We start from the raw sequence: 22,052 nt of genomic DNA on the forward strand, positions 1-22,052 counted from the left end.
AACTTCTAGACAAGTATAAGTTATCTATCCGAACGTTTTACCATTAGTACATCACAAATCTTAGTTTTTAGTACAACATTTTTTCAAATCCGCAAGTCTGTGAATGAATTGAATACCAGAACACTATCTGAGTATTTTAAATTTCATGCGTTTATGTTATTCCAGGGTCACACAGAAAAGCTTATTTTTTCTTTGATTTTCCCTTTTTTGTAACTATTTCCTCTGCAGTCAAATCAGATCTAGTTTTGCAAATCGCCGACGCAACATTTTTTTTTCGTCTGCGCTTAAGCTGAATATTGCAGTGATTCTAAGAAGCTTAGCTATTTCTGTGCAGCTAGTTGAACATTGTGGTTCGTCTTCATAGGAGCCGTGATATGATCAGAGGGCTAAGAAACATAATTTATTTCTTATGTTTATTTTTTCGTTTAACATGTATTGTCAATCGCTTATCTTCAATTCGAGAAAACCCCACCTTCCATTTTGTTCTGTTTTGTTCGCTTGCACGCACTGTTTTCTGTAGTGCAAATAAACAGTTAAGGATGACATAAAAACATCAGTTTTTGCAAGTAGAGCAGATATTTAACGTTTTATTACCTTTTCATGTTTTTTTTTTAAGTTAAAAACTATAGTATTTTCAGGTTCCAAAATGGAACGAATATATATCTTCTTGGGATTATTTTCCTTTGTCTTCTTTTTGGAGGCGATCGGAGGAAGTTATATAAACTCTGCAGTGCAAAACATTGAACGGCAATTTCAAATGTCATCCAGAACATCTGGCTTCATGATTTCTGCTAGTAAGTTTTTCATTCCAGATTTTCCCTATAAAATCATATTTTCAGGTGATTTTGGCTACATTCCATGTGTGGTTTTTATCGCTCACTTTGGGTCTAAAGGAAACCGGTGAGTTAGAAGTTTTAATGGTAATAGAAATATAAAATACACTAAAACTTGACACATGAATTTAATGGAGTGCAGTATAAGTTTGTAGTTTGTAATTTTCGGTTCAATGGCATCAATATTTTCAAAATTCCTAATTCAGAGCTCGCTGGATTGGAGCCGGAGCAATTCTTGTGTCGATCACATATCTGATGTTGGCATCGCCCAATTTTCTATTCCCGCAAGGACATCATGATATCAACACTACAGAAGTTTCGGTAGGCCCTTTGCACGCAAACAGTGTAAAGTTCAAACTAATTTCTCCATTTTTGCAGGCGAAGTTGAAACCAACAGCTGGACAATTGGCCTCCAATTCCACATTGAAACAACTTTTGTCTTATCAACTGATTCGTGACCGGATGCCACATGATACCTATATGTCGTTGATAAATTTAGAAGACGACACTACACCTGTAAGTTATGGTTGAAAACTTTAGAAGGATTTTTCACGTCCTTGCTGTTTGAAATCTGAAAGAGAAACAAGGCAAATTAACACAAAAGACCTTTTTATATCTTATAAACCTTATTTATTATAAGAAATGTCTTTTAAACACAAGAAACCTCCAGACTCAAATTATCTGGAAATAAAAACCAAGAAGAACATTACTAAAAATGAATAGAATTTTCTCTATTCAAAAAACCTTAATTTGAGGAGAACATTGAAAAGTAAACCTAGAAAATAACAATAAAAAGTCGAGCCTTTCGGCACGACCACCTATCAGACTCTCTGAATAACAGACTCCAATCTGAATGACAAATCGTTCACAACGCCATGTGCGCAAGGGCACGCGAGATGCGTCAACAGCGCCCTTAGCGCGAAAGCTGCAAATCTGGTTTTCAAAGGTTTTTGGCGTTTATTTGAAATAATTGAGCTTGCGTTGGAAGATAAAAAAGTGAAAACGGATGAAGATCCGACTCTTTCAATCATACATGTTTGAAAAATTAAATCAGATAACTATTATGTAAAAGAGTTTTTACAGATAGAAGAATATCAGCCCATTGGAAGACCACCTAAAATTGGACAAGGACAATCTGGGAACAGTACTTATACGATTGATGGGTGGTTATTTAATGAAGCTTTGGTGGCTGCTGAAAATTTAATAGCTAACAATACTAGCCAGAATACATTGCGAAGCTCATTATCATTGTTCATTCATAGAAGAACGAATACTTCAACAAAGGATATTCAAAAAATTCGAATTAGTGCGGCTGCGCCGTTTACGTTTTGTGGAAAGCTTACTAATTCGTTAAGAGCTGTCATCAAGGTGGGTAAAACCATACTTTAGCAAGCTTCAAATAAATAATTATAAAACTATTTTTTTAAAATTTTTGCCGCCAGCAGGGGTCGAACCTGCGACCTTGGGCTTACCTTGGCCTTGGGCGACCTTGGGCCTTGGGCGACCTTGGGCCTTGGCCCACGCTCTAACCGACTGAGCTATGGCGGCTGTTGGTATTTTCCATGATAACGATTTTCAAAACGTCGCTAATTAATATATTACATTACCAGGATTCAAAGTGCAAGGAACAAACTTCCAACAGCTATCCGTTTTTGGTATTCTTCTTTTCTCTTCTGCTTCTTGGAATTGGAAGGACTGTCCCATGGAGTCTTGGAGTACCACTTTTAGACGATAACATTAAGAAGAAGAGTCTTCCAGCTTATTTTGGAGCGATTTCTTCGATTCGTGTGCTAGGTCCAATTTGTGGGTATATGATCGGAAGTTTCTGCAACAAATTCTACTACACCTTAAACCGTGAGTTACTGTACGAGTCTGGAATGTTTTGAAAAGTTGTAAACGTTTACAAAATGTATGACCAAAATATTTCCAGAATTGAATGACACTCAAAACTTCTGGCAAACATTGAGAATACTTTTAAAATATACAATTTTCAGCTCCAAATGGCTTGACACCAGCTGATCCAACTTGGATTGGAGCATGGTGGATGGGTTTTTTGTTCATTGGAAGTATCGCCTTATTCCCATCCACTATGTTATTTTTCTTCCCACAAGGAAAGGAAGGTGATGGTTCCGCAGTTCAACTTCGGGATGTTCACAAAGAAAAGTTAAAGAAATCAGTGGATGAAGACAGAACAATCACAATGAAACTGAAAGATTTTGCAAAATCTTGCAAAAAGGTTTTGAGCACGAAAATATACATGGGAAGTGTCTTAGGCCGAGTTTGTGACGTCCTGGCTTTCAAAGGATACATTGTATTTTTGCCTAAATATTTGGAGAACCACTTTGGAATTCCACAATACTTGGTGCATCGTTACATGGCAATGTTTGGAGTCTTCGGGTTTGGCTTGGGAGTGGCAACCGGTGGCTATGTAACGAAAAAACTGAAATTGAACGGAAGACGTGCAGCCATGTTTGTTATGCTTATGTCTACGCTCAATGTTTGTTTGTATTCTGGAAAAATATTTATTGGGTGCGAATCAATTGTCAATTCAATTGGTTCAAATAACAGGTTTGCTGAAGACATCATTTTTACAGAAAAAAAACAAATTGGTTTCAGGCAAACTAACTACAATTTCACTCGAGAGTGCAATTCACAATGTTCGTGCGAAAACGCTCGTTTATATCCAGTTTGCGATCAAACAGGGTATGTAACCTATTCAACATTTACAAACTGTTATTTAAACAGTAAACGGAAAAAAGGAATCTTTTCGAAAATGGGAACAAAAATTGAAATAAAATAAGTTTCTATTCGGATTTTGAATTCTTATTCACGTTTCAGTGAAACAAGTAAGTTCTTGTGTTTTTATTTTATTTTTGGAAAATACGAAAATTTACAAACTTGATTATGCAGAACTCATTTAAATAACAATTGAATTTTCAACTTTGTTATTATAATAATTTCCAGCTACTTGTTGGTGGCTGTACCCCAAAATTTGTTTAGATTTTTCGCTAAAAAGAACATTCTTTTTGTGTTTTAGAAATTGTAACAATCACGTCTGAGCATAAGAATGAAAATATTTGTGTAATCATTTTTTGGTATCTATTACACAAGTACCATTGAATAGTATTAGGTAGTCGCCGTTCATTTCATCCTATTTTATTCACATGAAGCTTTTCAGTTTTGCATACTTCTCTCCTTGCCATGCTGGATGTCGTGAAGCTATGCAATACGGATCTGATCCTGTCCTAGATTTCACATCTTGCCAATGTGCTCCAGGAGGTGTTGTGAGCAAGAAATTCTGCGAAAACACCTGCAAAACGAGTTCCGTCATTTTCTTTTTGACCGTTCTCCCTGGATCGTTTGTAGCTGGTTTGGGAGTTGTTCCAGCTATGTTAATTCTTTTGAGGTTTGTTGTTAATCAATTCTTAGTATTCCAATCATTTTTAATTTTAAGGTCCGTACCACCAGAGACTCGATCACTGTCCCTTGGGCTCCAAGGTATGGCGGTATCATTATTCGGTACTCTTCCATCACCAATTCTTTGGGGTCTTGTAATTGATGCTGCTTGTCTCGTTTGGGACAAAGCTTGTAATGGAGCCCGTGGCTCTTGCTCGATCTATCATCCAGACCGTCTTAGAGTCTGGATGCATTTGTTATACGTTGTTATTCGAACAGTTGCTCTCATAACAGATGTCTACGTGTGGAAACATGCGAAAAATTTGAATATCATGGATGAACCGGTTAGCGAAGTAAGATTTGGTTTTAATAAGAGGTTTTATACAGTATTTTGCAGGAAAAAGACAACATTCGTAGAAATTCGATAAAAATGCAAGCGGTTCAACCCGACCAATAACTGATCTTAACTGAAACTCATACTTGTCATCAAATAATTTTATTTGCCTTTGATCTGATACTGGTATAATTGTTCATTTCATTCATTTCCTAAAAGAGATATAGTCATTTTTTGTTTGTTTGTATTGTTTTTTTTTTCAGCTCATAATAAATGTTTGTTTCAAAATTTTGGAAAAAAAAACAACACCTTACAAGACCCCATCTTCATTTTTTGAGAAAGTGAAAGCGGCTGACATCTTACGGTTCTGTTTTTGAATATTTTTCTTGGTATGCACGTACAAGACCTTTTTATGTATAAAATTTTAATAAAAACACATAATTTGCAAATGATTTATATCGTTCTAATTCAATCACGTTGTACTCGGATCACCACAAAAGCAAAACAGTTTTATCATGCATAAAGACACTTTAATATATTTTTCAAAATGGTAATGAAAAATAATTGGAGGGAAAATCAAAGAAAAAGCTGGTTGAAATATAATTCAAAAATTGGTGATTTAACAGATGAGTTCAACGTTTTGATTCAAAAAACTTTTCTAATTTGTTGAATCAAGGCGCTAATACATAAAAAAAACCAAATAACTAAAAATAACACATTACTTTTGGTTTTGAAAACTCCCGGCGTCAGATAGATTAACAATGATTTCTCGATATAATCACAAAATCAACAATTTATTGCAGGAATTATTTAATTCGTAATGAGTATACAATTTTTCCATATTCTTGAGTTATCATACAAAGATTAATTTAAATTTAATTTTGTACTGTGAGTACGAAATGTTCTTATTTTTTGCATTTAAAGCCTCTTTTTCAAATAGGTTTTCAAATATCATTTTAAACTTGTTGACATCCCCGATTTTATGGAATGCAGAGGACAATAATAGGAATTCTCACAACTAACAATAAAAAGAGGACAACATAAAGGGTATTCAGTTATTTTTTCGGTGAATCATATTCGGTTCTCACATGAAACATAACTTTTTTGTTCTGCATTTTTCAAATAGTTTGTTTCAAAATCTGATATAAAGAAAAACAAATTTCAAATTGAACTTTAGTTTGTCAACAAGTTTCACTTTTGTTGTTTGTATTTTTAGGTATGTAGTTTGAATTTTAAGACTTTTAAATTTATAGTTTCAGGGATTTAAATGCAGCGAATCTATATTTTCATAGTTTTATTTGTTGTTGTATTTTTCTTGGAGTCGATTGGAGCAAGTTACATTTACACAGCATTGCAAAGCATTGAACGACAGTTTCAAATGTCATCGGGCATCTCAGGTTTACTTGTTTCTGCCAGTGAGTGTTAAATGAAAAATTTGTAAATTACATATTCCTGCTTCAGCTGAATGTGGATATATACCGTGCGTCGTTATCATGTCTTATTTTGGTTCAAAAGGAAACCGGTAAGCTTTCTATCTTCATTTGTTTGAGGCTGAAACGGTCCTTTTGTTACCATTAGTCGTATGGCAAAACAAGTTAGAACCTACTACATAAATTGTGAACTGTGGACTTTTTTCAGAACCAGTAGTTAAAATAATTTTTCAGAAGCCGTTGGATTGGCGGTGGGGTGTTATTGATGTCAATTACATATCTAATGCTGGGGACACCAAACTTTTTATTTCCCACAAGGCAGCAAAAAACCAATGGCTTGAATATATCAGTAAGAAATTGCTTCAATGTTTCATGGCGTATCTTCTCATTTTGCAGGAAAGTCTTAGACCTACGCCTTCGCAACTCTTGCCAAACTCTACATTGAAAGACTTATTGTCATATCCGCTAATGGAAGATCAATTACCAAGTTCTACGTATCAGTTCCTATTGAACTTGACCGATGACAAAACACCTGTAACAAGATGCTTAGATATTTAAATAGAAAAGTGTTGTATTCAGATTGAACAAACTCAAACGGAACCAACGGAGCAAGGTTCAAATCCAAATGTGACTTTTGGTATAGACGGATATCTCATGAAGGGAATTTTGATAGAAGCAGACAATTTGGTGAAAAATAACTACAGCCAGAATAGTATCAAACAGCTTCTCTCCATGTTTATACACAGAAGAGTGAATCGTTCAATCGATGACATTCAGAAAATGAAAACGAAAGCTGTTGTCCCTTTTACAGTATGCGGAAAACTGACCAATTTTTTGAGGGCTTCTATAGAAGTAAGATCATGTTAGAAAAAATCATATTTGAGCTGCTGTTGTAAAAATGCAGTTATAAAAATGCTGAACTTGGCCCACGCGGAAAGTATTTTATCTCGCCTATAAACTTCCGAATAAAATCTCTGTCATTTGAAGGAGACGCTCCCATCAAAACTTTTAGCCGCAGAGGAGCAGATTGATCTAAAAAAATTTGTTTAGTAAGTGTTCATCAAGTTAGTAAGTATGTAAATGTGCTCCAAGTGTAGATTTTCGCAGACTTTTAATGATTTTCATCGTTTCAAACTTGTGTTTTCTTAAACAAACAAACATTTTCCAAAAAGATTGACAGGTTTCTTTCGAAAGATTAAAAGTGAGCTGAAATACTTTCCTTGGCATTAAAATAATTTCCTTGACATATTATGTTACTCTAAAGAACTTGTTATTAATGAATTCAGAATTCCAAATGCAGAGCAGGATCATCAAACATTTGGCCATTCCTTGTCTTTTTCGTCTCATTGTTCTTTCTCGGAGTTGGAAGGACTATACCTTGGAATCTTGGAATCCCTTTACTGGATGATAATATTAAGAAAAAACACCTTCCAATGTATTTTGGAGCAATTGCTTCTATCAGAGTACTCGGTCCCATTTGTGGATATCTAATCGGCAGTTTTTCCAATCAATTCTATTACACTCTTCAAGGTATACTTTTTTTTAAATAGTTTCACTTCAAGGATAATTTGTTTCAGCACCCAGCGGTCTGACTCCAGTAAATCAAGGATGGATTGGGGCCTGGTGGTTGGGATTTTTGCTTATTGGGGCTCTTAGTATGTTCCCTTCATTATTGCTGTTTTTCTTTCCACAAGGAAAAAATTCTACTTTACAATTGCGTGAAATCCGCGAGAACAAAAATGGAAGAGCTTCTGAATCAAAACCTATCAAAATGAAAATCAAAGAGTTTGTTATATCCTGTAAATCAGTGTTGGGAACTAAAATTTTTACGGGTTGTTTGTTGGGAAGGGTTTGTGACATTTTCGCGTTCAAAGGCTACGTCGTGTTTTTACCGAAATATCTGGAAACTCAATTTGGAATTCCTCAATACTTAGTACATCGTTATATGTCAATGTTTGGAGTTTTCGGATTTGGACTAGGAATTGCTCTCGGTGGATTTATTACAAAAAAGTTCCGACTCACTGGACGCCAAACTGCTTTATTGATGATGATTGTGTCTGTTTTAAATATAACCGTGTATTCATCAAAAATATTTATTGGGTGTAATTTAATTGTCAATTCAATTGGCTTAAACAGTAGGTAAGTGTGAAAAATGTGAAGAAAGTTTATGAAATGTAGTCTTTAGGGAACTAAATTACAATTTTACAAATGAGTGCAATTCACAATGTTCATGTGAAAATGCTCATTTATATCCAGTTTGCAGTGCTGATGGGTAAGTTAAATGGTGTAAGAATGTAAACTTGTTATGAGAATTATCAACATATTATACATGTGGCAGCAGCCAAAAATTAGTTTTATTAAATTATCACTTTTTAATGCAAATTTTGTAAAAGCTGTTTTAATGATGGTTCTTGGTTAAGAATGTGGAAAAAATTATTTACTTATCTACTGAGATAAATTTAAGTTTGCATATAGACGAGTGAAAACGACAAAATCTTAAATTAACCCATTTTTCTTGAAAATTTTGAACAGACGTAAAAAACTTTTGACTAGTTTTTTAAAAAGTCACATTTCAAATTTCGTTTTTTTTTTTGGATCCATGAGTGTGTATAAACAAAACCGTAAAACAGTTTCTTCTCCTTCAAACATAAACACAAATGAATCGAAGATCACGCTATAGTTACACAATTCGCAAATACCATATGTCACTTGTTAAACATTCGAAACCTCGCTGGTTTTCAGAACGGCTTACTTTTCCCCGTGTCATGCTGGGTGTCGTGAAGCTACTCAATTTGGATCTGACCCCGTTATCGGTTTCGCATCATGTGAATGTGTTGAAAGTGGTGTCGTGAGCAAAAGCTTTTGTCAGAACAAATGTCAATTCAGTTCCATTCTGTTTTTGGCAACTGTTCTTCTAGGGTCTTTTGTGGCGGGTGTAGCGGTCGTTCCAGATATGCTGATTCTGTTAAGGTCAGTTTCGGAATAAACAGAGAAACATTTTTAACGATTCTTTTCAGATCAGTTGATGTTGGGAGTCGTTCACTGTCTATGGGTCTTCAGGGAATGGCAATTTCACTTTTCGGTACTCTCCCATCGTCCATTATTTGGGGATTAGTCATCGATACCGCTTGTCGTGTATGGGATAAGACATGCAACGGGGCCAATGGGTCATGCTCAATTTATGATTCCGATCACCTTCGAATCTGGATGCATTTGTTGTATGTGGGAGTTCGTTTTATCTCCCTACTCAGTGATATTTACGTATGGAAAAATGCCGGAAATTTGAAAATTATGGATGATCCTGTTGCTGACGTAAGTAAGGATTGTGCCATAAAAGTTTGTAACCGTTATGTTGCAGAATATCGAAGCTCTTTCAAACCCAGATAAAATATGATTGACTTCCACTCGAATGAACTTTAATCAGTTGCTGAAGACACAAAAAGCCAGTAGTTGTGTAATTTTACAACACTTACATATATTCAATCCGTTTGTTTATATATTGTTAATTTACATGACTTCCCCATACATTTCATATAAATTCTAAGTGAATTTGCAAATTTCTTTACTCATTTTTTGAATGCATGTAAAAAATTCGAATAGTAAAAAAAAGGTGTCAAATAATCGTATTTTATCCATATAAATTTATATTTCATTAATACATGTTCCATAAATTAGCGCAAAACATGTGTCTGAACAGGAGCTCAACAAATAATTATTTCAACCTCAATCGTATTAACTTCAATGAATCACGTTTTAATGAAAGTATTATGGCTGGAAACTCTGTGAATTGTCATTCTAAAAATTCCGTTCCTATGCTTTTTTACGATTTGAAGGCACATTCCCACGCAGATCTAATGAGAGGTAACAACGGAATTTTTGTCTCTATCTAATATGTATATAATTGCGCAGTAGCCACTGAAAATGTAATCTCTCGTTCTTATCTCACTCTCAACCGCTGGTATTTTCTGCGCAATTCGCTGTATTCACAAATCCAAGCTCACCGCCTTTACATTTTATTAATATTATCTTCCGCAGAACATCTTAAGAAAAAGAAATGTTGGCTAAAATGTATTATACCCTTTTCTTGATTCACTTCCTTGGCTATATGTCTAATGTCTTCCTTATTTTTTTTTCAATCATTGCAAAGATAAACAAAACATTAGCTTCGTCACAATGCAACATTTCTTAAATTTCTTAAAAAATCTAATTTCAAGCCATTCAGCTACCCGATTTCTCCTCCCCCTCCACGCATTGCCTTTTTTGTCGTTCTTCAAATCCAATCTCCCACCATTCACAACTAATCTTAGCAAGTTCACAACTAATCTTAGCAAGCTTCTCTGCTTAAGTATTCATAAAAGTTTCGTAGCCGTGCGTTAGTACCTGCTGGCCATGTAGAAGAGGAGGAAACAATTAATTTTAACCATTGAGAGCATGCGCACAGCTGCACAGCCCTTGCGCACACATTAGGCATCAGTCATATAATGTCTTGCTAGGTCATTTATTTTGAGTCCCCTCAGTACAGAACGTATTCATCATTTCTCAACAAGGAGTGCCTGAATGAAAAACTGTGTTTTCGTTTTTTTTTCATTCGCATTTATAAAAAAAGTAAAATATCTCTTTTCCACTGTGGCGATTGAACATAAACTATATCTTTTATTGAAATCTCATTGTTTCCATTTTCTCAACCATTTCTAAAAAATAAATTCTTCACCGAAAATTAAATCAGATAAATGAAAAGTTTCATCATCATTCAACTATTTGCTTTTCATCTACGTTCGTCGAATATCTTACCACCACGAACCCATCTCTCCTCATTCACACCACGAACCCATCTCTCCTCATTCACAACTAATCTTAGCAAGCTTTACAAAATTGTAATCTCTCGTTCTTATCCACACATACGAACTCTCAGTGTTTTATGTGCAATCCGTTATAATCACAAATCCAAGCTCACCGCCCTTACATTTTAATATTATCTCCCGCAGAACATCTTAAAAAATAAAAATGTCGGATATTTATTATTATGCCTTTGTCTTGATCCATTTCCTTGGTATTATATTTTGTCTCGCTCATTTCTTTTAATTTCCCACTACTTGCAAAGATAAACAAAAAAGCTTTGCCACAAGGCAACATTTCTTTGATTTAATGAAAAATCTAATTTCAAGCTACCCGAATCGCCACACCCCATGTCGTGTGTGATGGTGATGCACTCCTTTTGTCATTCTACAACAACATTATAAACCATAAAATCCTTTCTTCCTCTCCTCTTTCTATTCCCTTTCTCTCGTTCCACGTCAACTTCCTATGCATTGCGATCGGCAATGAGAGTGCGAGGACCAGAGACAGCGGCGGGAGTAATATGAGACGCAAAGAAAAAGAGGGACAGAGGAAGAATCCCTCCCGTGGACTTATCGACCGCCTGGCTTGCCCGTCGTGTTGGCCTTTTTCTCGAATTTTATTTTACTATTGTGCAAAAGTTTGATAAAAAAATGCTAGGAAAAAGCCGCATACTGTTGTTTGAATTAGGGCTAACATTTTGATCGAATATACAAAAAAGTGCTCAAATAAACTCATTTCGCAATGAACATTCTCTCAAATGTTTAAACGATGTTTTTGTATTGCGGTTCCAAATTTCGAATAAATCGAGCTAATTTCAGCTGAATTTTTTGTAACCAACTTTAGTAGCTTTTGGTTACCTATGAGACACAGGAAAATTGGTATAATTTTGGCTAAATGTTTTCAAAATTTGAAACCGCCATAAAAAATTTTGAACAATTTTGCATTTCTGAAAAAAATTAGCAATGTTATGTTTAAGACACATTTGTTTAAAACATTTCCAAACCGTATCAAACTGAATTTATCTAATAATAATAGTTCATTATTGTTTTCCAGTCATTTTTTTTTAATTTGAACTGTCTTCCTTTTATTAAAAAATTGGACTGATCAATTTTTCACCCTATAAGATAGCAGCTTTTTTTCTAAAAATTTTCTATTGAACAATCTTTCACTCGACGTATAGATTCTGTATATTTATGACGCCGATTTTTTTCTTCAATGTAATACTCTTTAGCCTTTTCTTTTTTCCTTTCTTTCCCATACTTTGTAAACCATATTTTACAGCGCGTTCGTATCAAAATGAGAATTCCCATGAGTTTTCGAAATATATTCCTTTCCATTTCGAAACGTTGCGAAACAATCTGAGGCCGTGAAACAGTTGGCAATTAGTGTCATTGTTCCCGCCATGCCACATCTTCAAAAAAACAACTGTTGTGACACTGATGGATTGGATGAGGTTTTCAAGAAATCTCCAATTTTAATGACCCGTTGGATGTTTAGTGTGTATAATTGTGAGTCATATTTTGATTTTGAATCAATATGTTTTTGAAACATGTGATACAACATGTAACAACATTACTATTTTTGAGATCGTTCAAAGTTGTTACACAATATAATTAAATTGAAACTTGTATTTTTAGAGAAATGCAAGCTTCAAATGCAACATCGGATCTTCGCTTCATCATGTGTGTTTATAATTTTTTTTTTCTCAGTGGTGAGTGATATCACAAATGCGGAACAATTTGAGAAATTATTTATAAACTATTGAGTCATTTGAAAACAATGTACCTACTAATATTTTCAAAAGGCTTTACTTAGATTCGCCATATTTGAATAATTGTATCTCTATGTTTTTCATCTTAGCATTGCACAATTTTTTGCTTCACAATATCATTAAGAATTCGGATAAATTTGAAAATTTCAAGGTATGACATATTTTTAGTTTAAAAAAAAACTCAATTATTTTTTTTACCACTTTTGAATAATGTCTAGTAATACGCAATTATTGAATTTGCAGATTTAATGCAACAAAAATAATTGCGATTTTCTTCCTCAGTTTCTTTTGATTGTGATCATGATGCTTGCAGTCATTTTTCCAACATGGTACTTTTTTGACTTTGCATTTTCATCTCATGAAGATTAACTTTCAGATGTTACATCTTTAAAAAAAAATCAAACACTTCCATTCGAGTAGAAAACATGGCAAACTCGATACGAAGAATGTTCAACTTTCTTCAATTGTGCGTATGATGATTGAAATCAGTTTTCCAATGGGTAGGTTAATTAAAGGATTAGAATTGGATTAAAAAAAATTACTTTCAGCAGCAATACATTTAAAAAAATCGACTTCAACGAACTTCACGCCAACAACATTTTAATCTTCAATTCTTGATATCTTCTGGATGAGTATGGTATTTTTGATTTTTTTTGATTATCATTTTTCAATTTTCCAAATTATGATTAATTTTAGCTAATAATTTTACTTTTTCTATTTTTAAACCTACTTTCTGATTTTTAGAATTCAAGTATTTAGTAGACACCCGACCCTTCTCCCACTATAAACTCTGTTGTTGTTTTCTTACTCATTGTCATTGTCCCATTATAGCCGTTTTGTCAAAGATTATTGAATATTACTTAAGGCACTTGCAGACTAAAACTATAGGCTACGCACTCTGACAAACACGTTCCCTAAATCAATTGCGCGAGTCTACAAAAATGTTCTTCCTGGAACACGTGCAAGCTATTGCGGAAACGTTTCGTAACTCAACAAAGAATTGTGCAATTGCTCTTTTTCCAACACGTTATAGTGCAGACAATGTATATTTGTGTCCGCAAATGATTTTGAGTTTTTATTTACAATATTTATTATTTTTTTTATATACCGATTTTTTCAATGTGTCCCTGTTCCCTCGTCTCCATTTTACTGTTGAACCAATTAATAATTCAAAATATTTAATATTTTGAAAGTCGCTTTAAACTGTTAAGACTTTAGCGACCGGCAGATTTAACTGCAAGCAAGATTTGCAGTATCACATGAAGAAAATTTCATCTGTTATAACTTTATGTCACGGAGATCCAATTCGTTAAGTGAATGCAAAATGGGATTGTGATCACAACTCGCAATCGCATGTGACGCAAAGCTCATTTTATTGTATTGAATTGAAATTTCCATTTTGCTTGTACAGAATCAAAGCTTTTCGTGAACAAAGCTTATTCTGCTCAACGACTACACTAGTTGAAAAGATCAGTAAATTTTTCACATTTTTCTCCACGGCGCTTTCTGAAACTTTCTTTGATGTCATCATGACTGCTATATCAGTGAGAACAAAGTTATCAAAGATCATAAATGTTCTAATAACAATGCTTGGAGAAGTGTTCAAAAATTACTGATAGATCACGTGTTCCGATGAGCAATTTTTTGTTTTTCACACAATCTAAAAGATGATTCAACTGAACACTCAGTAACATTACGTTTCAATTCAAATCAATGAAAATTCGTGAGTTTGAAACTGTAAGAAAATTTCAGTTTATCGGAAACTGAAGATTATGATAATGTTACTTGCAATTGTGTTTCTATCTTTTGGAGTTTGGAGTACATGTTGTTTGCAATTCAAGTCCACGGAAAAATCCTATTTCACTTAGTACGCAGTATTCAACTATACCTGTGTAATAATTCTTCTGAACAAACGACATGTGATTCAAGTCTACAAGGTTTCAACATGTGGTTAAGAATTAGCCAAGCCATGTTTGAGGTGTGATATCTATGGAACTGTGGAAGGTAAGGACCCGTTCCTTCCTGATGACCTATGCTTTATCTATTGTCGTGTGGACGATTACCAGCCGATATCAGTGTACCATACGTTTTCGCTGGGTTGGTAGAACACACTATGACGTTCAGCGTTTTTGATTAGCACTATTTTGTAATATTTGAAAGAAAGTTTCACATTAAGGTTGAAATTTTCTTGTCCATTTCAATAATTTCAAACCAATAAATGTTAAGCTTCTGGCTACTAATAAATTGCCTACTGTGACGTCCTTTCGGTAATTATATTTGGCCACAGGATGGACTCCTGGTCCTACTCATCCGAGGGTGTTTGGAGAAGTTATATATCATAAGCAGGCAGGGCGCCTCGCCTACAGTAGCTCTAAAGCTTTTCAGCGTTCATAAAGATTAAGCTGGGAAACGCTACATAGCTTCATTTTTTGCAATGCCTATTGCCAAAAAGAATGAGAAGTTGTCGCGGAAATGAGAGAGGCATAAAAGCGTACTAGTAACGCTTCTCACCTCATACCGCGTATCTATTCGCTGAAATAGAAAGAGGCCGATAGGCTGTACTATCAATTTAAAAGAAAAGTGAAACTTCTTTACGCGGTAATTGAAACCTCATACCGCGTATCTATTCAATTGAATAGAAAAGCCTTAAGGCTAAAAATGTTATTGGTGGCTGTGAAGCCAAATTCTGTTGAACACTAAAATGAATGAAACAGTTTTGTCTGTTTAACGCGGTATTTGAAACCTCATACCGCGTATCTATTCATTTGAATAGAGAAACAACAGGGCATAGAATGTTATTGGCTGCTGTGAAGCCAAATCCTGTTTTCAAGGTTTAAGAAACAGTTTTGTCTGTTTAACGCGGTATTTGAAACCTCATACCGCGTATCTATTCAATTGAATAGAAAAGCTTCTTGGGGTGGACACTGGTAGTAACACCAGCCAATGTCCTTTGCTTAATAAACAATATTATTGTATTGTTTAAAATGTTGTTGGCAACTGTAAAGTCAACTCCTGTTTTCAAGCAGCGATGAGCAGATTTCACTGCGATACGCGGTATGACACGTCATACCGCGTATCTATTCAATTGATTTTAGAAGCCCTAAGGCTTTAAAGTTTGTTGGTGGCTTTGAAGCCAACTACTGTTTTCAGGGCTTATGTAACATATTTGTTTGTTTTACGCGGTATAACACCTCATACCGCGTATCTATTCAATTGAATAGAAAAGCCTTAAGGCTATAAATTTTGTTGGTGGTGCTGGCGGATGGTCGGCAAGCCTATTGGTATGCCTTCCACCGTCTGCGTCTCTCCACCTAGTGGAGCGGCGCTAAGAGTAGGAGAGGGCAGTCTTGGTGAGGGCAACCTCGAGAGGTAACGGTTGAGCCCGACTCGCATATTATTCTACTTCTATTGTATCTAACTTACTCTACTGTTTCTTATTATATCTTTCTTATATAAATTCTTATATATTCTACTATTGGACTTAGAACCTGGGCTCGGTCCCTAACCATACGAGAGTGGAATAAAGAGATCCACACTAATAGGCAGGAGCGGAGCACCCCGCCTACAGTGGCTTTGAAGCCAAATCCTGTTTTCAAGGAAATAAAAACATATATATATATATATATGTTTAACGCGGTATTTAAAACCTCATACCGCGTATCTATTCAATTGAATAGAAAAGTCTTGAGACTTTAAATGTTATTGATAGCTGTACAGCTGATTATTAGTTTCAAGAAATGCAAATTGACAGTGTTATGAAACTCTACCGTTCAGTTTTAACAAGGAATCAACCAACTTCATGTCAACCTACTCAATGTTTTCAATTCATTCTCATTTTTCAATCTGTTCAGTTTAATTTATACTCAACTCTGATATAATCTGATTTTGAATAAATTTGTATCAACAGTGTGTTCAGTAATTTTTGAAACGTTTCCATTTCCATCCTGCAAAGCGCCCAAATGTGGGTAAGTTTGCAAGTGCTCAAATTTATCATCTAGTTCTTTGACAAAACGGATATAAAGTTTTAACAGCAATCTTTCACAATTCTTAAACCTTCATTTCGTTTACTTTTTTCAAACGTTTTTTTTTATTTCAGCTCATATAAATATGTTTATGATATATTTTTACGTTTTTAAAACGGAGGCTTTGCATAACATTTATAAATTTAGGAATAAAATATGCTATGAAGACGAACAATCTCTGGTTACATAATATGTGTTTATTCAAAAGTAAAATCGGAGTATAATAGAGTGTAATGAAATTAAAATAAATTAAAACAAATAATTTGGTAACAATTGATGTGAATATCTCATTGCTGTTCAGGGATGCGCAAGACAATTTTCTTTCAACGAATTCAAAAAACTAATTTTTAAACAAACAACAATCACAAACAACAATTCAAAAATAAAACGAACTATCAATAATCAACAAGTATCAAATTCAAATTTGAAGCTTATAAACTATTATTTTGGAGTAAGAACAAACATTAGCTAAATGTTTCATGTTCCGAGCGTTTTTTTTTCCTTGCTTTTTTTTTTTTTTTTTGTAAAATTTTTCTAATGAGTTTCTTGTCAAACCACTAAGAAATCCAAAAAATTAAGAAACAAGTAACTAGAAAATTGCATATCTGGTGAACATTAAGGTATATGATTTGATCGGCCAGAATTGTAACAAAAAAGTTTATAATTTTGAACTGTTCCAAACATAAGTTATTACATTAATTTACGTATTAGTTTTTGCAATAATTCATAATTAATATAGTTTACAATTGTAAAAGGATTTTAAAGTGTTTTCAATGATACATATAAATAGTTTCATTTCATGTACTAAACACCAAACAATTTGCACTTCCGAGCACATTGTTCAAAACAGAAAGTCCACCAACTCCCTGAGCAATGCGCTTCGAAAGTTTTCACCTTAAAAATTGTTTACTGTCTCTAATGCTCCCTTGGAATTGTTAAACTTATACTTTTGATGCAACTCAGTTCAATCTTTCAATTAATAACACGTTAGACCAAGGAACAACATAAACTTATTCCGAAAACGAAAAACGATAGGTTCCACCGAGATTTGAACTTGGATCGCAGGATTCAAAGTCCTGAGTGCTAACCGCTACACCATGGAACCAGACGAGCACTAACAAATTGCTCCGAATTGACATTAAGCAAGCTTTTAGTGGACATATTGAGTTTGCTTAAAGGAGGACTAACGGTTCAGACAATTTTGAACGTATAGACCAAAAATGGGCTGAAATAACCGAATTTCGTAATGAAACTTTTCAAAAAATGTCCAAAAAATTTTTATGGCGGTTCAAAATTTTGAAAAAATTACACTGATTTCAGCTAAAATGCCGAATTTTGGTCACTTTTCCGTGCCGCAGCGGTTCGAAATTGACTTTATTGAAATTATCATCCGTTATTGCATATTTTAGTAGTTTATCTCATCAAATTTCTTTAATTAAGGTACATTTAAAGCCGATAGGAAACCAAAAATCATCAAAATTGGTTACCTATCGGCTTTAAATGTATCTTAATCGACGGAATTATATGAGATAAACTACCAAAAATATGCAATAAAGGATGATGATTCCAAAAAAGTCAACTTCGAACAGATGTGACACGGAAAAGTGACCCGAAATCGAGATTTTAGTTAAAATCGGTGTAATTTTTTCGAAATTTTGAACTGCCATAAAACTTTTTTGAAGAATTTTTGAAAAGTTTCATTACGAAATTCGTTCATTTGAGCCCATGTTGGGTCTATACGTTCAAAATTGTCCGAGCCGTTAGTCCTCCTTTAAGCACTTATCGGGAAGACGCAAATTGGCGCTCTCTTTACAGTGAGTACACGAGCGCCTAGGTACTGGACACAAATCGAAAGAATGAAAAAAAAAACTAAGTTCATATGTTATTTCAAGAACCATACCTTGTTGGTAAAATATTGAGAGTTGAATTTGAACAGTTTTTGTCGAAACAATTTCAGGATTTACTTATTTGTTATTAATGCATCGATAATAATTTTCTTGAACTGTATGTGCATTCAAACGGTTCCGTGTCATTTGATGTTTAAATATATGAGAGAAATGTTTCAAAATGGTGTAGCAGACAGTGTAACGTTTTTATTTTGAGTATATTCTGTATTAGAACAGTTTTACGTAAGTTTTATGTATTATTGAAATTATTCCTCAGGAATCATGTAACCAGTAATTGTTTAAAATCACATTTTATTATTATGTAGATCAATTTTGAATTTATTCCCAATTCAACCATGCTGCAGATTTTACGAGTATATTTTCTTCGAAGCAGAAAATTAGGCTCCTGGTCAGAAATTACTCATAGAATAGAACAACATGTAGTTTGTGTTTTTCAATTGATCTATTTTTATCCAATTCCGTTATTTTCAGGATTCAAAGGTTGAGTTACGCACTGCGTTTGGTTTCTAATTTTCGGAATTGGCACCTATGAATGTCCTAAAATAGAAATAAAGGATAGAATTGTGGCTGCTATTTTTTTTCCGTTGCGCATCATAAAAGGAAAATTTGGAATTGGATTGAATCCGTTTGCAAAAAACCGGAAGTGATAGTGAATGATTCAGTACTTAATTTTTAGATTTTTCCTCTAACAGTAAACAAAGATTTTCAGGATTACATTTTTCTCCAATACAGGTTTGCGTTTATCAAAAATAGACTTGAATCCTAGAATTAAAATATTTCATGTTTTAATTTTCAAAAATATCAGTGGAACATCTTTCTTTTTTTTTCAATTTTCAGAGTTATAGTTCTATGTTCGAAATAATTGGTGAACTAATACAAAACAAATCATAGTGAGCTGATTTATTGTGTCACAAAATAATAAAACAAATTCTTGAGAAATTTCAAGTTATCTTCCATTTTACAAGTGTCCCTTTTTTCCCTGACTGAAATATTTGACTACTTTTTAATGTTGGAGTGACACCTTATGGCAATGCTTAAAGTGTATCTCTTTTGCAAAGTCTTCGCAAATTCGTGATAGCTTCATTTGAAGTTCACATTGCTACTTCTTTTTGAAAGAGCGGTAAGGTGTGAGAATTTCTAATTAAATAGGCTGGATAGTCAAATTTTATTATGTTTCTTCCGGAAAAATTTTGAAAAATTATTATTGGTGTTTTAAAATTTCAATTATAAAATATACCTACTGAATCACAAGCAGGTGATTTTGGATAATTTTCCAGTAGTCTAAAACAATCAAGCTAACTTTGAAAACAGACTGTTACTGTTCTGTTCAATTAAGGTGTTTTCTGTGGAACCTTTTTGTCAACATTTTTAACTATTCTTCTTGATGTTTGAATTCTTTTAAAGTCCAATGATGAATACTTAATTTTTTAGTGTATACGTGAGATTATGAATTTCAAGTAATCTTAATCTAGTCAGAAATTGAGTTCTGCCTGGATTATAGTCAGCTTTTTGCTTTGTCTTGTACCTTCAAGCTCCGCCCGTAAACAGAATGGGCGGAGTCCGCGACAAGATGCTCACTTCATTCTCATAAAGATGTTTTTTAGCCATTTTTAAATATTTATTTCCTTTCTTTTATAATCTTTAATTTTTCAGGAATGCATTCTGCCAAAACAATCATCCTGCTTCTCTCGTTGCCAATGGCAGCTGTCATGGCATCGAAGATCTCCTGTTTCGTTGGATACCAAGGTCTGGAAGTTGCAGCCGAAGGTGGTTTTGACTACTGTCACACAACTCTGCGTGTGTCACCCCCACATATTGGCACCTATGGGGGATACCTTCAAAGCGAGCGCCCATTGGAGGAGGACAAGACACCATCCATCAACGGACAATGTTATCTTCGCGTGAGTTCCATTTTCAGAGATATTTACATCAAATAGTAAATGGTAATAATTTTAGCCAATTGGAGGAAAACCATTCATGGAGTGTGTCTGCTACCGAAACCTTTGCAACCAACCAACGTCCTACGCTGATTTTGAAGATGCGTTTCTCGCTAATCCTAATCATCAGTGAAGAGATCGATCACCCATGAGGAATTGATAATTTTGTGTTGTTTTATAGTTTTTTTTGTTGGAGTCTCTACCTCTGTTATCCTGACCTCATGAAAGATCAATAAACGAGTGAATTGCTATTAAAGATTTTAAATCAAACTTACAATCTAGAAAGTTCAAACAAACATGAATAATCTCATCACAACACACATGCGAGGCTTCGACTACATTTTATTTGAGTTTGAATTTTCAAAAAAAAAAACAAATTCATTCAAGCAGAAAATTTGAAACTATAAATTTTTGGAGTTGGATCAAACCACCAATAATTTTGAATAACAACTTCTAAAAAGAAAAATCAAAAACCAAACGAGGAAAATGTGATCAGAAACTTTTAATGCATATTTGCCAAGGGGTATTATTATATGTTACTCATCGTAATCAGAACATATGAAGTTATCATCAAATTCTTCAAAAAAAAGTTTTAAAAATATAAAAGTTCATTGCAAAACGGCAGGAAATTGAAAACAATAAGATCTTTATAGAGGGATCTTGAAAATTATATAATTCGCGGACTACATTTTTTTGTCGCATGTTACGCATAATTAGACTTTTTGAAAAAGCATTAAATTTTGCATTTTCAGAATTTCGAATCAAAAACATAGGTTCCACCGAGATTTGAACTCGGGTCGCAGGATTCAAAGTCCTGAGTGCTAACCGCTACACCATGGAACCGCACATTGACCGGAGGGTGTTGCGATGTACATATTCTAGTGAGAGGGAGCAGACTGGCAGAGGAGGTAACCGGCTGCCCGTAACATTCGGCAAAAAGCGTCAACGGATAAAAATGGGATGCAGGTCCTTATGTGGAATTTTGAATTTCAGAAAAGAAAATATGTATAATGATCCTTAACATCAGAAGAAGCAATAAAATGTTTAGTTATATTAAATAATTCGAATTTGCAGAGGACTTGATGGAAACCATGGAAGCGAAACGATCAAAACAATTTTGAACATTTCAGCAAGCGGGAATTTTAGCAATTGATAATGTTATTGAACAGTGAAAATAATGTTCTATGCCTAATTCGTATTGTAACTAATCCCTATTAAAGAACGATACACTAAATTTAGAAGGTTCAATGAAGCACAAAAAGTCTCTTCGTTTTCTAATATTTACCAAGCGTTCAGCTTCTTTGCAACTGCTGCAGCTACTGCCTTCTTCCTCTTCTCAATCACCGTCGTCTCATCAATAGTATTTGTTTGTCTGCCAACCGTGGCCGGAAAGAGGTGTACGGACCGATTTATCTGCTCCTGCTGCTCTTACCTGCTCGACCCCCCGCACTCTCTTTTCATTCAGTCATTAAAAGAAAGAGGAGAGAAGTTGACCAATACAGTTTGCCTACCTTTTATCAACTGATAAGAAAGAATTGAATCAGTTTTATCGAACGGACAATGCACAAATTCTGAAACTCCAG

General features: G+C 34.2%; 3 protein-coding genes, 1 long non-coding RNA gene and 9 other non-coding genes across 13 annotated transcripts; 8 read left to right on the forward strand and 5 right to left on the reverse strand.

The window, feature by feature from the left end:
• Positions 1-638: 638 nt before the first annotated feature.
• On the forward strand, positions 639-4,847 carry F47E1.2 (Solute carrier organic anion transporter family member). The gene is made up of 11 exons (NM_077130.8): positions 639-794; positions 840-900; positions 1,040-1,154; positions 1,212-1,349; positions 1,917-2,201; positions 2,444-2,687; positions 2,828-3,401; positions 3,450-3,536; positions 4,012-4,239; positions 4,288-4,582; positions 4,627-4,847. Exons 1-11 carry the CDS (start codon positions 647-649, stop codon positions 4,684-4,686), a joined length of 2,235 nt encoding a protein of 744 aa, NP_509531.1. The 5' UTR covers positions 639-646; the 3' UTR covers positions 4,687-4,847.
• Positions 2,267-2,381, reverse strand: F47E1.t3. The gene has a single exon. It is a non-coding gene (tRNA).
• F47E1.10 lies at positions 2,334-2,387 on the forward strand. Its single transcript, NR_071790.1, has one exon. It is a non-coding gene; the product is annotated as an Unclassified non-coding RNA F47E1.10 (non-coding RNA).
• Positions 4,848-5,809: 962 nt separating the features above from the next.
• On the forward strand, positions 5,810-9,649 carry F47E1.4 (Solute carrier organic anion transporter family member). The gene is made up of 11 exons (NM_077131.6): positions 5,810-5,978; positions 6,025-6,085; positions 6,228-6,342; positions 6,390-6,527; positions 6,573-6,845; positions 7,280-7,523; positions 7,571-8,132; positions 8,179-8,265; positions 8,736-8,963; positions 9,011-9,305; positions 9,352-9,649. The coding sequence occupies exons 1-11, from the start codon at positions 5,831-5,833 to the stop codon at positions 9,385-9,387; spliced, it is 2,187 nt and encodes a 728-aa protein (NP_509532.1). The 5' UTR covers positions 5,810-5,830; the 3' UTR covers positions 9,388-9,649.
• A 2,475-nt stretch (positions 9,650-12,124) lies between these two features.
• linc-22 lies at positions 12,125-16,722 on the forward strand. The gene is made up of 5 exons (NR_102196.1): positions 12,125-12,340; positions 12,470-12,543; positions 12,847-12,932; positions 12,980-13,103; positions 13,152-16,722. It is a non-coding gene; the product is annotated as a long non-coding RNA linc-22 (long non-coding RNA).
• Positions 14,145-14,301, forward strand: F47E1.19. Its single transcript, NR_102197.1, has one exon. It is a non-coding gene; the product is annotated as a small nucleolar RNA F47E1.19 (small nucleolar RNA).
• On the reverse strand, positions 14,275-14,295 carry 21ur-15566. Its single transcript, NR_071791.1, has one exon.
• 21ur-9719 lies at positions 15,381-15,401 on the reverse strand. The gene has a single exon (NR_071792.1).
• Positions 16,723-17,649: 927 nt separating the features above from the next.
• On the forward strand, positions 17,650-17,731 carry F47E1.12. Its single transcript, NR_071793.1, has one exon. It is a non-coding gene; the product is annotated as an Unclassified non-coding RNA F47E1.12 (non-coding RNA).
• On the reverse strand, positions 17,659-17,730 carry F47E1.t2. Its single transcript has one exon. It is a non-coding gene; the product is annotated as a tRNA-Gln (tRNA).
• Positions 17,732-20,172: 2,441 nt separating the features above from the next.
• Positions 20,173-20,720, forward strand: F47E1.1 (Activin_recp domain-containing protein). Its single transcript, NM_001373409.3, has 2 exons — positions 20,173-20,433; positions 20,489-20,720. The coding sequence occupies exons 1-2, from the start codon at positions 20,188-20,190 to the stop codon at positions 20,600-20,602; spliced, it is 360 nt and encodes a 119-aa protein (NP_001360047.1). The 5' UTR covers positions 20,173-20,187; the 3' UTR covers positions 20,603-20,720.
• A 507-nt stretch (positions 20,721-21,227) lies between these two features.
• F47E1.13 lies at positions 21,228-21,319 on the forward strand. The gene has a single exon (NR_071794.1). It is a non-coding gene; the product is annotated as an Unclassified non-coding RNA F47E1.13 (non-coding RNA).
• On the reverse strand, positions 21,241-21,312 carry F47E1.t1. Its single transcript has one exon. It is a non-coding gene; the product is annotated as a tRNA-Gln (tRNA).
• Positions 21,320-22,052: the final 733 nt, after the last annotated feature.

Source organism: Caenorhabditis elegans, chromosome X (genome assembly GCF_000002985.6).
Source record: "Caenorhabditis elegans chromosome X".
In the NCBI taxonomy this organism is placed as follows: Eukaryota; Metazoa; Nematoda; class Chromadorea; order Rhabditida; family Rhabditidae; genus Caenorhabditis; species Caenorhabditis elegans.